This window comes from Dipteris shenzhenensis, chromosome 23 (genome assembly GCF_047967505.1).
Source record: "Dipteris shenzhenensis isolate YYH24624 ecotype China chromosome 23, Dip_SZ_1.0, whole genome shotgun sequence".
Taxonomy (NCBI): domain Eukaryota; kingdom Viridiplantae; phylum Streptophyta; class Polypodiopsida; order Gleicheniales; family Dipteridaceae; genus Dipteris; species Dipteris shenzhenensis.
The window spans coordinates 19156322-19172875 of record NC_141618.1 but is presented as its reverse complement, the minus strand read 5'-3'; the positions used below and the strand labels follow the sequence as shown (position 1 = coordinate 19172875).

At 39.8% G+C, this 16554-nt stretch overlaps 1 protein-coding gene across 9 annotated transcripts in view; it reads right to left on the bottom strand.

The window, feature by feature from the left end:
* Positions 1–9168: 9168 nt before the first annotated feature.
* Positions 9169–16554, bottom strand: part of LOC147887083 (agamous-like MADS-box protein AGL11) — a 76750-nt gene continuing 69364 nt past the window's right edge. For 2 of the 9 annotated variants that reach the window (XM_087394379.1, XM_087394380.1), the window contains exons 3-7: positions 10499–10551; positions 10233–10332; positions 10048–10089; positions 9882–9923; positions 9169–9794 (exon numbers count right to left, since the gene is read on the bottom strand). In XM_087394379.1, coding sequence (XP_087250505.1) covers positions 9555–9794; positions 9882–9923; positions 10048–10089; positions 10233–10332; positions 10499–10551 — 477 coding nt within the window. In that variant the 3' untranslated portion in view covers positions 9169–9554. Of the gene's footprint in view, positions 9795–9881; positions 9924–10047; positions 10090–10232; positions 10333–10498; positions 10564–16554 lie in introns of all 9 variants that reach the window. The other 7 variants (XM_087394376.1, XM_087394377.1, XR_015543213.1 and 4 more) reach the window with 6 other exon arrangements.

Sequence of the window (16554 nt, the reverse complement as noted above, 5' to 3'; positions counted from 1 at the left end):
CTCCAAGTGCCCCACCATCGTGCTCTCCCACCACCCCCTTCCCCTCCACCCTCCTCACTCGCCCCTGCTCCTCTCCCCCCACCCTACACCCCACTGCCGTGCACACCCCCACCCCCATCCCCTCTCCCCTCCCCTCCCCTGCACCCCCCCCGCCATCGTTGGGCGGAACCCCCCCTGCCGCGTCGTCGCCAGGGAAGCCCCCAACATACATAGTTTATTTATTAAAAAAACCCTAACCTAACACTAAACTAACGCTAGGTTATATTAACCTAGGTTAGGTTGGTCACACCTACGTTAGGTTACATTAACCTAGGTTAGTTTAGTCTAACTAGGTAGGTTAGTTTAATCTACCTAGGTTAGGTTTACCCTAGGTTAGTTACTACTAACGTTCAGTTAGTACCTAGATGTAGTTAGTGAACTTAGTTAGGTTAACCTCCCAGTTATAATAACTGGGAGGATCTAGGTTAGTTAACCTAACTAGATCAACTTGGTTCCAACCCCTCAGTTGGACTTAAAGTCCATTCACACCACCCTTAGGACCCCCCTCTATAAAAAGCAAATTTTATCCCTACTTTAACCCCTCGTATCTCATCTGTTTGGGACTCAAACTGAACCCTGTTTGAACCCATATTTCACATACAAAAACACCACGTTATGGGGTATTTTTCCAGCCCATTGCACACCATTTCAGCATCCCTCGTACTCGCTCATTTGCACCCCCATGTGGGCCTCATTTTGCACAAATTCGCTGGTATCTTCACGCCGTGACCTCCGATTAATGATCCGTCTACATCGGCACAGTTTCCTACACACATAGGACAATCTTAGGCACATTATTAACACGGCGGTCCCTACACAAACTAACACCACTCTAACCCTCCCTATAAAACTTCATCCACACCCACACTTGTGGCAGAGACACCCTTTACAAAGCTCAATCAAGAGACTTCTAAAAAAGAAAGTCAAAATGAGCCTAACAAATGGTAATTGAAACGATGCCACCCAGTACACATGGCACATGTCAGGCTAGTTTAACACCATCAGAGGCCAATCTTTGAGAAGTGTTGGAATACTTCAAGAATTATACAAGTGGCAGTGTGCCAATAGCAATGCCAAGACCACTAAGGGAATCTGAAGTCCAAGAAACTAATAGCATTGGAGAAACTCCAATCTATGAGGGACCGGCAAAAACATGCACAATAAACCTTGCCCTTGAAGGGGAGGAAGAAAAACTGGTTCTCATTGAGAAACAGCTTCGACAAGAAGATGAAACCAAACTCAAAGCACTCCTAATGGAATACCACGACTGCCTAGCATGGTCATACAAAGAGATGAAAGGAATTTCACCAGAAGTGGCAGTACACATGATACCTATAAGGGAAGGTGCTCACCCTAAGGTATGTGGACCTTATCGCACAAATCCTAAATATGGCACCATGGTTTATGATGAGCTGGAAAAACACCTAGATGCTGGTGGATTCATCTACAAGATAGAGCACATTGATTGGGTTTCACCCATTGTCATTATGCCTAAATGCAACAAGAAGCTCTGAATATGCGTAAACTTAAAAAATGTGAATGCCGCCACAATTAGGGATCACCATCCCCTACCCTTAACAGAAACAGTGTTGGAAAAGGTGGCAGGTTCAGAAATATATAGCTTCTTAGATGGCTTCAGTGGCTATAATCAAGTGCAAATCGCTCCTACAGACCAATCAAAGATAGCATTTACTACAGAATGGGGTATTTTTGCATATAGAGTCATCCCATTCGGCCTTTGTAATGCCCCTGCTACATTCCAGCGAGTCATATTCACAACTTTCAAGTCATTTCTGAATAAGTTTTTACAGGTGTTCTTGGATGATTTGTGCATCCATTCAAACAAACAAGACCACTTCAAATGTCTTAAAGCAGTACTAATCAAATGCAGGGAGTATGGCATCTCCCTAAATCCAACAAAATGCCAGTTCATGGTCACCCACGGAGTTGTTTTGGGACACATCATCTCTCAACATGGGATTGCAACTGATATGGATAAAATTCAAAATCATCATGAAATTGCCTCCATCTACAAATTCCAAAGGTGTATAGGTCTTTATGGGACATGCCAGCTATTATAGTAGATTTATATTGCGGTATGCCATGATAGCTAGTCCACTTTACAAATTATTAGTGGAATTCTTATGGACCGAAGAGTGCAACCAAGCCTTTGAGATTTTAAAGTGGCGCCTACTAATCACAGCTGCCATCCTTATATCTCCCAATTGGGATATTGATTTTCATATTCATACTGATGAATTGAAGTATGCTATTGGGAGTGTGCTTTGTCAACCTGGTGAACATAAGAAAGACTACCCATTCTACTTCGCCAGGCGACAACTCAATGATGTAGAGTTTAGTCCTGTTATACAATGCCAAAGTACACAAGGGGAAACTGAAGCATCTAGGTTAAGGACCCTACCGAGTACAAAAGATGAATCCCATTGGAGTTGTACTGCTAGAAACATTGGATAGAGTCCAATTCAACACAACAATAAACGGGAGCCAACTGAAGCGCTACTACATTAATACGCAAGCCATCCGTGACAAAAATGAAGATTTGGGAAACCAAGTTTTCCTTAGTTAGGATTAGATTGTATCATGAGCACTCACTTACATATATACATCTTCGCACATATAGGTAGCATCAATCGATTTTAACCTAGGGCTCAGAAGTGATGCCTAAGTTCTAGCTGCCCTATGAAAATCCCAGCAATAAAATAAGCATATAGTTAGTCCATACCTAGCTACTAGGTCACGTGCACTCACACACTTTTGCTTAAACACGTAGATGATTGCATGAATAATTGTACCACACACTTTCATTCCACACTTTCAAAGCATGTATAAAAATAAGATCTCTCACACACACACATAAAAGGGTCATACCGGCATGCCAACCAATCTAATCATCAATGGTACACCACATGCACATGGATGTAGGTTCAGAAAAGATGCTGCCACTAAAGAGGATGCACAGAAAGAGCCCACCACCTCAACCACGAGACTGTAAGAAAATAATACAACGTCTATGCTCAACAGATAACATGATCTCGTACGCAAGAGAGAAAACAAGATAGTATGGAGAATAAAAAATTTGATTACCATAGAACTGATACAATAGATGGCGCTGCCTCCCAGCCATGCGTTCCTGTGAAAGAAGCTTCAATGGCATGCTGGAAATAGTAGAAGACAGAGGCTGAATGTTAAGGAATCAAGGTTGCTGTAGCCAGTGATGAAATGGGCTTCACGGGCTTACTCTTATATAGCCACCAGTCATAGTCGGTTAGGCTCAATTGGGTGGCTGACCCAGTCCGCCCAAAACGATCGACTGGGGGTCGGTCTCGAAATAGGCCACCGACCATACGATAGAACTGGTGTGCAAAATAGAGCAATTTACCTACAGTCTCCATTCGGCCCACAGCCATTTGGGATCATCTGAGGCTCCAAACCGGCCCCGCAACCCGAAAGTGGGCTACCCCGAGAAATGCTCTGCCTACCCTCAGTGCGGCCAGTCAAGGGATGCCTTCCCGCACTTGCATGTAGCCTAGTTGGTGGTGTGCCAACTCTATCTGAAGCTGTCCAGCCATCAGGCCACCCATGGCCCCCATCTGGTGTCCAAACCAGGACCTACCGGATAACCGAACTACTCAAATGCCTTCTCCTCATATGGGGGCTTACAAGTAGAGTTAGCTGGTTTCTACATAGTTACACAAGAGTGGAGCATTGATATCTAACAGAGACCCCCTCTAGAGTTCATAGCCATCTACATGGACACCACAGCCATTCATGGTCCAGAGCAATAGCTCTGAAGAGGATTCAATGCATGACCAAGAAGAACAAATGCCACCCCAATCACCAACGGCCTACACAGCCATTGAAGGGGACCAGTCACTGGAACTTGTTTGGCCACCCCCATCGACTTATGCTCTTTCCCAGGAAGCAAGATCTTACTTAGAGCAAAGGGGTTTAGGCAGTTGGCATGAGAGCCTAAAATCCTTGGAGGACAGTCCTACAATGAACACATACATCAAGGACTTTCTCAATTCTTACCACTCCAGCAATGCAAAGGTTGGCAAGTACGGTACAATCATTGTACATCAGAGCCCACTAAACATTATCCTCGACAGTACAGTCATTCAAAGGGCTTTCTCATTGCCGACACAAGGTGCCAAATACCCTGAATGGCCTGTCGATGCAAAGTTTATCGAAGTACAGTCTCTCCTTCAAGGGCACACTGATCCATAGAGACGGCATATTGCTTCGCACAATTCTTGACCATAACCTCAAGGAAGTAGCACAATTCCTATCCACAATCTTGGGAGTTAAGTGCGGCAAGAATCGATCCTTTCCACTCCGCACATTTGTTTTGCTGAGTAGGAAGCTAAAACAAGACTGGGTCCAACACTTAGTCATCTTCTTTACAAAGAAACTAGATGGTTCTTTAGGCCAAAAATGTAAAATTCCACACTTATTGGCTATAATCATCAAAAAATAACTACAAGAAAAAGTAATGGCTCTACCCCAGTCACCAAAACCACTTGAGGAGTTGGACATACCCTTCTCACTAGTATGGGAGCCGTCACCAACATCTCCTACTATCACATTGATAAGTGCAGCTACCTTAGAAGAAATACCTATTATGAAGGTCGGGATTGCAGAATTGGATGCTACAACTCGCTGCACAACTGCAACCAATATATCTCCAATAACAACAGCAACCAGAGCGTGAGGCAAGATCATCACTAGAACCTGAGGAAAGATCGGCACCAGAGCCTGATGCTACATCAGTACTAGAACTGCCCATCGACGCCATGCCAATCGATGAGCCACAAGGGGAGCTAGTGCCAAATCAACTGATGGGTATGATACTTTGCAACAAACTTAAAATTACCCAATTTAAGGCCCATGCAAAGTATAATGCCCATCCATTTTCATGGTTGAGCATGCATTTTTTTGTTGTTTTTCACTAGGCATCAAACATGAGTATGAAAAAATACGCATCGGGGTGCTTCTATCTAATGTCTTTATCTTTAATGAGTATGATACTTTGAAAGGACTTAATCTTACCCACTTTAATTATTTTCCAAAGTATTATACCCATCGGATATCGTTTTCGTGGTTGGGCATGCATATTTTCTTGTTTCTCATGCATGAGTGTAAAAACATATGCACCATTGTGTTTATCTCCAATGTCTATGACATTTTTCAAGAGGCTCAATCTTATCTACTTTAAGACCCATGAAAAGTATGATACTACATTGTTGGGAATACACATTTCTTTCTTTCTCATTGTGCATCATGCATGAGTGTTAAAAAATATGCATTTGGTATCTCTATTATATGTGTGTGCCTCATATGACTGTCAAACTTTAAATAGGCCTTTACCTTACACACTTTAAGGAATGTGCAAATTATTATACCCATTGGAAATCATTTTCCTGGTTGGGCATGCATATTTCCTTATTTTTCACCATGCATCATTCATGAGTGTCAAAAATATGTATCGAGGTGCTTCAATCATATGTGCATGTATTGAATGGGTATGATACTTTGAATCGACATTAATATCATCTATTTTAAGAAAAAATAAAAGTATCATATCCATCATATATCCTTTTCATGGTTTGACATGTATATTTCTTTGTTCTCACCACCATGCATCATGCATAAGTGTCAAAACATATACATCGGGATGCTTTTATCATATGTGCATGTCTTTGATGGGTATTAAACTTTTCAAATGCCTTGAAATTACCCACTTTACAACTGATGCAAAGTATCATACCCATGAGATATCATCTTCATGGTTGGGCATACATTTTTTCTTATTTCTCGTCATGCATCATACATGAGTTTGAAAAAATACGCATCAAAGTACTTCTATCATGTGTTCATCTCCGATAAGTATGATACTTTTCAAGGAGCTTAATATTATCCACTTTAAGAGCCATGAGAATTGTCATACCATACAATATCATTTTTATGGCCGAACATGCATTTTTCCATGTCTCACCAAGTGTCATGCATGAATTTTAAAATATATCCGTCAGAGTGCTATCCTATGCGTTTATCTTTAATGAATATGATTCTTTATCAGTGGTATTAATCTTAACCATTCTAATGCCTATAAACATTGACATATCCATTAAATATTATTTTCATAGGACATGCATACGCATCATGTATGAGTATAAAAAAATATGTATTGGTATGCTTCTATTGTATGTGCACATATTTGATTAGTATGATACTTTTCATAGGCCTTAATATTAACCACTTTTAAGATGCATTAAAAGTATCATACCCATTACATATCTTTTACATGCTTACGCATGCATAATTCCTTGTTTCTCAGTGTGTGTCATGCATAAGTGTCAAAAAATATGCATCACGATGCTTCTATCCTATGTGTGTCTCCGATGGGTATGATTCTTTCAAAGGTCCTTAATGTTATCAATTTTAAGACACATTCAAAGTATAGGTCCTTTGTATATCAATTCCATGCTTGGGCATGCATTTTTCTTGATTTCTCACCAGGCATCATGCATGCATGTTAAAAAATATGCATTAGTGTGTTTCTAGGCTATGTGTTTATCTTTTATGGCTACGATACATTTAAAGGGCCTTAAACTGCATCACTTTAAGTCCCATGCACAATATCATACCCATATGGTGTGCGAACATAATGGAGACTACCAATCTCGACACAGAGGACATACAACACCCTAGTTATATATGCTACAAGCTCCCACTCTACATAATTAGAGGGATACAACTCTATTTGATTGGACCTATGTTATGTACAGACTACATCCTAATGCACATATATATCTGTGTGCATGAAAACATGTTGAATGTATAAAAGAGTCATTGTCTTGCTACTACTGGGAGAATATTGAAGTTCATGATTCTCCCCTTCCAATGTTTGGAGAGGTCCCCTGCATCCTTATGTTCAACTTTATAACATAGATGATTAGTGAGTTCCATTGTGATCAATGAATATTTCCTATAAATTAGTGAACCCATTCCTCATGCTTATTCTTGATGTTCTTCAATACCACATACTATAAATTACTTTGATATATATCACTTTCCATCTCGATAGTCCCTGCTCCCAGAGCCACATGATTAACAACAGCTATCTTCTAATCCATAAACAAACATAGTAGTGATTTTGAAATATCGCCAAGAACTCAAAAACCCCCTCCCTGCCCCTCCCCCCCCCCCCTCTCTCTCTCTTTATGTGAGTGTGTACACCTTATCTCGCATAAATAAACAAAGAAGAGGACACTTAAAAATATAATCTCTCTCTCTCTCCTCCAAGATACTCCCTTGCACAAACAAACGAAAAATACTTCAAAACACTCTCTGCCTTCCTCTCTCCTTTCCCCTACCCCATATAGGCAAACAGAAAATTATTTTGAAATAGTTATCAAGATATGATCTCTGTCCCCGACTCTCTCAAAATCCATATCTTAGTTTAGAATGCTCTCTCTCTCTCTCTCTTTCTCTCTCTCTCTCTCTCTCTCTCGCCCCCCCCCTACGCTCTTATCCCCCTCAAACAATTTGAAAACATAGTAGTTTAAAATACTCTCTCATTTAAAGAGGAAACAAACATTAAAAATAGTATTATGGCTCTGAATAATCTTATCACCCAAATCAATTTTAATACATAGTAGTTCAAAATACTCTCTCTGCCCCCCTCCCCCCCCCCCTCTATCCCTCTCTGAATATCATCTATTCTATCTCCTCCTCCCTGCCTCCTTTTGCAACAAACATATAGATAGATTGTAAGATGAACACCTATCTACTTAACAAAGAGACAATGTTCAACTATAAATCAATTCATTGCCTTAAAAGTATGTGTTCGTTATTATGTAGTATACTCCACTAATACCAAGAAAGGTGCAAAAATGATAACACACTGATTTTTTAAAACTACTTTCAAGCAGAGTTAGGGTGCTCCCCTGGATTATGAGAGAGAGGGGGGGGGGACGCAAGGGAGGCATGTAGAGACTGAATGGACATGATAGTGAAACAAGAGAGAAGAGAGACAAACAAAGCTTGGACAAAAGGTTTCTCTAAGAGATTTTTATAGGTGGAAGAAAAACAAGAATAAAGAGGAGAAAAATGACTAACAGAGTGGAATGAATATAGTTTGAAACAAGCTACGGGATAGCTGCAAGAATGCGTGCATCGAAGAGGTGAAATGTTTTGGAAGAGAGAGAATAGAGAGGAATGATGGGACAGAGAGAGATCAAAGGAAGAAGGGGAGCGAGAATGGTGACAGGAGAGATCACTATATAAAATAAAGGGAGATGGATGGAAAGCAAAAGGCAATCAAGGGCCTAAATGGATAGATAACAAGCAAGACCAAAAGCAATGTAAATGGTGGGATCATAGTAAAGTAGGTGGAGAAGAAGAAGTGGAGGTAAACATCTGCATAGGTGGGTAGTCAAGATGGAGGAGGAGCACACACATGAAGTTGGGAGAATGAATGTGAGAGAGAGAGAGAGAGAGAGAGAGAGAGAGAGAGAGAGAGAGAGAGAGAGACTTTCAGTAATACTTGGGGTATCACCTTATGCTAATCAAGTTCTCATCCTTGTTTAGTTGCTTTTGACCATTATTACATAGATTAGCCTATTTCATGAATCCGTTCATCCTAAGAATTTTCAACGTTGCAAAATGCAATGAAAGTGATGCATAAGCCTAGCAAATGGCTTATGGTATGATTTAAGAAACTTAGTTCAAGGAGTTTACACAAGCATGCTCATGTTCACATGCACATGCAGATATGTGCACATGTGCAGTATAAAGAAATCCTTCTTTCTATTGTTTCTTACATTCACAATATTAGAATCTAAGGAACAATAGAAAGCAGTTACTAACTTTGTTTCATAGGGTATGAAGTATAAGACTCCACTCAATGAAGATATTTTCTAATATATTATTAGAAAAGTAAATCATAGCATCCTTTTGAAATCAAGTTTTGTACGCAATATCCAATTGTGTCCTTTAATATTATCAACATGAATTTTAAATGCAACAATACACTAAATAAATGACATGACGTTTTTTATAGCTATTCAACCACATCATACATTTAGAATTCATGCATTATGATTCAATGAATCAAAAGTTTGGCATGGACACATGATGATTCAAGAGAAGGCACACCAAGGCCTAAAAGAGAAATAATATTTTGCACGAACCAACTTTGAGGGAGGTTTAATGAGAAGGTAATGACAGTCTATGATCATCAAGTACGTTCTTTTAAATTCGATTAAACCCCTAATACAAAGACAAATCCTTGCAGCCGAACTAGTTCAAAGCTAAGGAAAATACTACCAGCAGCCAGCCATAACAGCCATATGGCTTGATCAGTGCCGTCGGGTAGATCATTACAGGAGGGAATGCATTTGCTGTGGAGGAGACAGAGATTCAACCTGCTAGCCAAGCATTTGAAGTTCCAGCATTATCTATACTGGAAAGTGGGTGTTGGGATAGAGAGGTCAATGTGACACACACACACACACACACACACACACACACACACACAAAAGAGAGAGAACAAAACCTGAGAAGTTGGACCCAAGTTGTAAGGCTGTTTCCGTGGCAGTTATGCTTGAAACAGGAGGTTGCTCCATCAAGACCCATGCCCTCGAGGATGCATTTCTACTTGAGGATTTCTGAGAATCTGGAAAGTTTGCTGCCCACGTAGTATTGCCCTGCATCCTGTCCACCTGGATAAGCTTCAAGATAAGGAAACTGATGTTCAGAACGCACACGAATCTAATTATTTTGCAAGCCCAAAATCCCATGCAACGACATTGGCCTACCTTCGTTCTAAGCGTCTCATTTTGTTGACGAAGCAGATGTTCCTGAGGAGACCAGTCAAACTTTGTGAAAACAATGAACGATATCAAACAATCTCTGCCTTTCAAAACACTCTAGTAAGGAAGTAAGTGTCGGATGTAATCAGCCAGAACAAAAATGCTTACGGACCTGTTTACTTAACTCTTGTACGTCTTCCATCAGCAATTGAGTCTGCCCAACCGAAATTCAACATGATGATGACACAAGGCTAGCTACTTTCTATACAAAGTAAGGATGGAGAAAGACTAATTTGCGCATGGCCTTTTGGATTTAGTGCAAGCAGACACGAAATCTTTTCAGAATAGACTGCCAACCTTTCTTGCCCTCACTCGATCTGTCCCAATTTCTAATTGGCTTTCTAGCTTTTGCAAATCCTTCAGTGACAATCCTGCGAGATTTTCGCCCATCATGTACCTGCAGCATTACCAAAAAGTCAAAACGTGTCTTAGTTGCAATTCCGTTGCAATATTTGTATAAACTACATCAATCGACTGGATCAACGAGAGTATATTCAAGCCACAACGAAATCTTCAATGGCATAGAAGCGTCACAGCAATCATTTGCAAAACATAGGTCGCACCTTAGTTCATTTTGCGTGAAAGCCAAATGCTCCCTCAATTTGAAAGCCTCTTGCTGCAATATCATCTGAGGTAAGGAACCTCAACATTAAAATCCACACAATTTCTGCATAAGTTTTTTTGGCATCAAAGCACTTTGCTGAGAGAGAACTCATGAGTAGTTTTTTTTTCGAAAGACATACAAGGCAGTTACACCTTCTTGAAGAAATATAACATGCTGGTTCGACATTAAGATGAGCCACGTCAAAAAAACAAAAGATGAGCCACGCCATGGTTGAAATGATGGTAGAAGAAGACCAAAGTGATAGGATCGTTTCTCTTTGAAACAATGGAAACTTAAGTAACATATTTTAAATTCTTTGAAAAAAAAAGGTAACATATTTTAACAAGAGAATAGCACTGCCCCTTTGTCTACCCACGTACTCCAAAGCCTCACCAATGAAAAAACAAGCTACTACCAGTGCATAGCTCCGTTAGCACTTTATTCATGGATAGAATCACCATGTTAAAAAATGATTTTGGGCAAGTAGTACAAGGGAGGTAGAATGGTCGAGAGAGGAGTGGGGAGAGCTTGAGAAGGGGGTAGAGTAGCATGAAGAGAAAGGGAGATCGCTTTGAGAGTGTTTGTAGGGCTATGCCCAATAGAGCCACAAAGAATAACGAGAAGAAGTATTTCAATGAGAAAGTTTTCACAAGCAGAAGCTACTAGCACGACAAATAAAAATGGACGCAATTTTTTTTGGAAAGACTCTTGTCATCATTTTCAAACCATACAAAAAGAAATTCAGTTAGTAAAAACTCTTTCTTGGCCGGAGCTTCACTTGATAATGCAAATGTGACCTGAGGGCTTCGGAATACAAGAGCTACTGCCTAAACCGCATGCCAAAGTGCTACCTATAAAGCCAAGGGCAGCTTGCAAGTAGCAAAGATGAATTTAAGAAGGAGAGGATGGATGGAGAGGATCTTGGGCCAAGTGGCTGAGTATAACTGCTTGTATACTGCCTCTTCTTCCGATTTCAAAGGGCAACAAAAGTAGGACGTTTATCCCTAAAGGGCGACCCCAACATAGGAATAAGCTTTTGGAACAATAGGGGAGCCTCTCCCAAGTCTAAAAAATGATAAGATCCCATCCAATGTTATGCATTGTCACATAAACATTTGTTGTTTCTTACAACCGCTTTAACAATTCATGCCAACTGTTCAGTATAAAAAGGAAGCTACGAAAATGTGAACAAATTTTTCATGTGCAGTCAGATTTCATCCATTGGTGTTTTAATTCAATCTAAAATCTTCAAATTTTAGGAAATCAAGACTCTGCAAATCTCATAAACAAGCATCTTTCTCCAATTTCCTTAGAAGTTTACCCCCATATTCAAGAAAGATTTTGACAAAAGTAATGAGCAAAGAATTCAAATTGTTTATTCAAAATACTAGGCTTTTCATGAATGAGGAGATGCAATCCACTTCTAGGCCTTAGCATAGGTGATTTGCCATATGCAAGGAGTATGTAGATACAAGCTTGCACATCCTCCGCAAGGACATAATTCATAAGATTGTGATTAGATCAAAATTGTCACTTATCTAGTCCAGACATAATTGTGATAAGATTGAGATTAGACTAAAATTGTCACTTCCATGCATAATTTCTATACTAGTTCCATGCAAAATTGTGATAAGATGTGTAGAGGACATTTGGGGAAACAAGTACTTGAAAATGCCATGACAAGTTACTCAGCACGGACAAGTCAAAATGCTGCATCTAATGTCCTCACTAGCCTTCAAAAGGTATGCTTAGCAATGATTGAGAAAATCGACAATCTGGAAGCTACAAATGTAACCCTCCTAGCAAAGAAGGCACATGTAGATAGAACACTAGCTGAGATGAAGAAACAGGGAGGAAAGATGCAAGAGGAGTGGAGAAAGGAAAAGGCCAAAGGAGATGAATGGGAGAAAGAAAAGGCTGAATGGATATAAAAAAGAACCAAGCTCCAAGACAGGATAAATGCATTAGTGATTGAAGTGCAACAACTGAAGGACATGAAGGAGAATCTAGAGGGGAATAGAAAGGCCATGGGAAGAGCTTAAAATAGAGAATACCATTCTCAAGAATTATATTTCATCCATGCAAACAACGATGCAAGGAATGCATGCTGAACTCAAACAACAAATCAGTAAAGGGGAGGCAAAGATGATGGAGTGCAAGGATGTGGTTACAAAAGACAACAACAATCCCAAAGAAAGAGATTATCTCTGAATCTCTATAAGAGGAAAAGAGAAGGGCTAGCAAGGCACTAAATGCCTTGGTAGGGAGCCTACCAATGGAAGACACTACAATGGTGGATGCCAAGATCTTGTTCATTAAAATGCGACCAATCTCATTTGTGAGACCGCTTGGATGGTGGGCAAGGCGGACGCACTAGTAAGGCCACTAGTTATGAAGCTTAGGTATGCATTGGATAGGTCTACACCATCATGAGCTATGATTTACTTGGATGATGACCTCACTCTCCTACAACAAGAGAAGTAGAGGGAGTGTATGGTGCAAGTGATGGCAGCAAGAGAAGCAGGGAAATGGGCTACACACAAAGACAGTAAGGTGATCATCTGAGAGAGGAGACAAGGAGGAGAGAGGGAGGAGAAGTAAGAAAAGGAAGAGGGGAAATTATGATGGTGTCGGGCCCATGGGATGAATGCACATAGTGGAATGAAAATCGCAGTGTGGAATGGCACCCTCTAGTTCAGGAGGGACCTTGGAGACATAATTTGATGATAGGGATATGGTCTTCTATACTGAGACACTTGAGAACCCAAAGAGAGAGCTGCCCATAGTCACAAGATACACATGGGAGTCCACTCATAGGAGGGAATTGAGGAGAGATAGTGGGATACAAGGATCTAGGGGCATGGCTGTCCTTTTCAAATCACACTTGAGACCACTCATATCTATGGTACGGAGAGAGGAGCATGCACGGCACATGTGGATACAAGTCTAGGTACCAAATGCTCAACCAATCTTCATTGCATGACTTACTCCCCCCCATACACGTCACCTTATGCTCGTGAGCTCTCCACAGAGGGACATAAGCCATATAAGATGATACATGATGATATCACAGAGTTCTCCATGCAAGGAGACACATTCCTTCTAGGGAACTTCAATGCACAGATGGAGGATAGACAAGTGGGCTTGCTAGACTTTGCATATGAGAGAGATCCCCACATAGTTTTGGAACTAGATGCACCAGAGATCTGGATACTTAGACACTTCGCAAATATAGACCCAATCCACAAATGCCTGAGATGGGAAGATTCCTCAAAACCCTTGGTCCAACAAGGAGTGTAGAGAGGCGAGAGCCCACCTCACACGAGCAATCCCTGGTCCATTTTTACATCATCTGAGGGAGGATTACCAAAAAGCGAGCAGCCCCAAATAAGCAAGCAAGATTAAATAGATTTCAAGCGAGTGAGAACCTCATCCAGCATCTTATTCCTCTCAATATCATTGGAACAATTGATGTGATCATAAGCAAATTAAACATATTCCAACAATGAAGGCATGCATGAAACTCACAATTAACTTCTCTTTCATCCCCATACTATCACATTTGAGTCGTTGTGGAGAGGTAGAGACACAACAATACATAAAATTTGCGATAAAAAAAGCAAACACTACTCAGATTGAACATCCACACAGCAAGATAATGATAGATCACAAGGTAGAATATATGACTGAAAATATGTAAACATGATCATGAGCTACCTATACATATCATGTCTTTTATGCTTGTAGAAGATCATCCATACATTCGATCCAAAAACATGGAACAAAACTAACTATATCAAAAGAAAAAAAACACATTTTCATCATAAGGATTAATTTTGCTTAGTGAAAATACCTATGTAATCTGGACAATACCATGCTTTAAAAAACTTAGGGAGCCAAAAAAGAATTTAAGCCCTCCATACTTCTATTATGACCAATGTCTAAATGATAGTTCTATCGGAACTAGAAACGAATGCATCTAAACCACTATGTTGATTGCTCATCCAGTATCCTGTAGACTATTATGTTAAACTCAATACGTGACCACAAACTCAAGCATAAGAGGAGCATGATTCAAGTGAAATAATTGGCAAAGACACTCTGTAACTAGTATCCTGCTGCATCTAACGAAAAGTATGCAATAGGGATTAATAAGCTTCTATTTCCACCCCTATAAGCAAACTCGTATCCTGTAGTATGAAAAACTTTAAGGAAAGCATTGCACTTAATGCATCAATTAAGCCAGTGACCACTCATCAGGCACAATCGAACAATCATCAAGGAAAGTCTAGTCAAGCAAGTTGAAGCAAAAAACCAAATATCTATTCGGATCTATGCCGTGGTGTATCCGCCAACCATGAGTAGCAAAAGAACCAATGAAAAAGCAAAATAGGGATTATACCACTCTACCATGAACACTTCCATGCTACAAATAAGGGAATACATAGTCATTTTAGGGTACTTTTAGGGTTCATTCCCAACCACTAAAAAGAGAGCCAATGCTATCTATTTGTATTTATAAAATCTTTATGAACATTATCATGTTCAATACAAGGATAGGAGCCAGCTCAATGGTTAGTCTTAAACAAATATAAATACTATTCAAATTTTAACCTTATGCAAAAGCTTTTTTTTTAACACAAAGTAAAACTTGATTATACAAATAGATGGGAATCAGGTCACCATTTAAGTCTCATTTAAGTATGTATTTAGTATTAAGTTGAAAATATTTCCTTAGAAAAGGGTCATAGCTCAATCAACATAGTACCCATATTATATATCCAAAATTTACAAGATCTCATTCATACCATTAGAATGTTTTCATCACTTGTCATAAGTACTAACCTCAATTGGCATTATGTATTTGGGTTAGAATAGTTTTTAGTATAGGATATAATAGAGCAATACATTTATGTAATATCTAGTGATCATAGTTTCTAATATAGGATAAAATGGAGCATAAAGTAATGTTGTCATTCAAAAATGATAATATACCTTCTTTGACCATATACAAGTATCATGCATTCATAAAAAAAGTTAGTCATAAACTGCAATATAATGTGCCCATAATACATGTACATTAAATCTTCACATGTTAGAATGTGAGAAAAGAAATAATTTAACTATGAAATCAGGGATCAATGTAGAAAATGGTCTTCTATTAACACATGTATGCTAAGGGTCCATCTAATAAAATATTGAAAATTGATGTGAGTATAAGTGTATGCAATCATAGGTGATGTATATGAGTGTATGCATCCATTTGTGATGTATATTATTGTACTAATCCATGGTGCTTTACGGCTTGAGTTGTTTGTAGTGCAATTAATCACAACAATGTTGTATTTTTTAAAAGAAAAATACCATAAAAATTTCATGCTGCAAAACACACAAAAAAAAAATGGCATTTGTAGCATTAATCCAAGCATTTCCTACAAGCAATCTCCATCCCTCCCTTTCCTACTTACTGTTTCGGCCACCTCCACCTTGTTGTTGCCCTTCAAGACTGCCTCTTGCCTCCTCACCTCCTTGCTTCCTCACCTCCTCACCTCCTTGCTTCTTTGCCTTCTCACCTCCTTGCATCATGCTTGTTGCTGGCAATTCCAAGGTTGTCCCTCCCCTCATTGGCCAGCTCCTCTACTCCTCACGTCATCCTTCCCCTCATTTTGGTGTCTCTAATGAATAGCTTGGGGGTCTTGTTTTTGGAGGATGGAAGCATAAGAATGGTAACATGTTAATGCGCTGTCATTTTCGTGCTTTTGCCACCCAAAAACAAGACCTGCAAAGCCCTTGCTTAAGCTTGAATGAGCCTTAAGCCATTTTTGACCATTATATACCTAGATGAATCCAGGAACATTCCCAAACTCATCCTCTAAAAACACAACATAGTGCAGTTTCAATCTCATGATAGTCACTCATAAGGTTGAAAACCATAAACTCCATTATGCATAACAGGGACTAGCTACTATGACATCCCCACTGACGTCATCAGCGCCCAACAGTGGGTGTAGACCA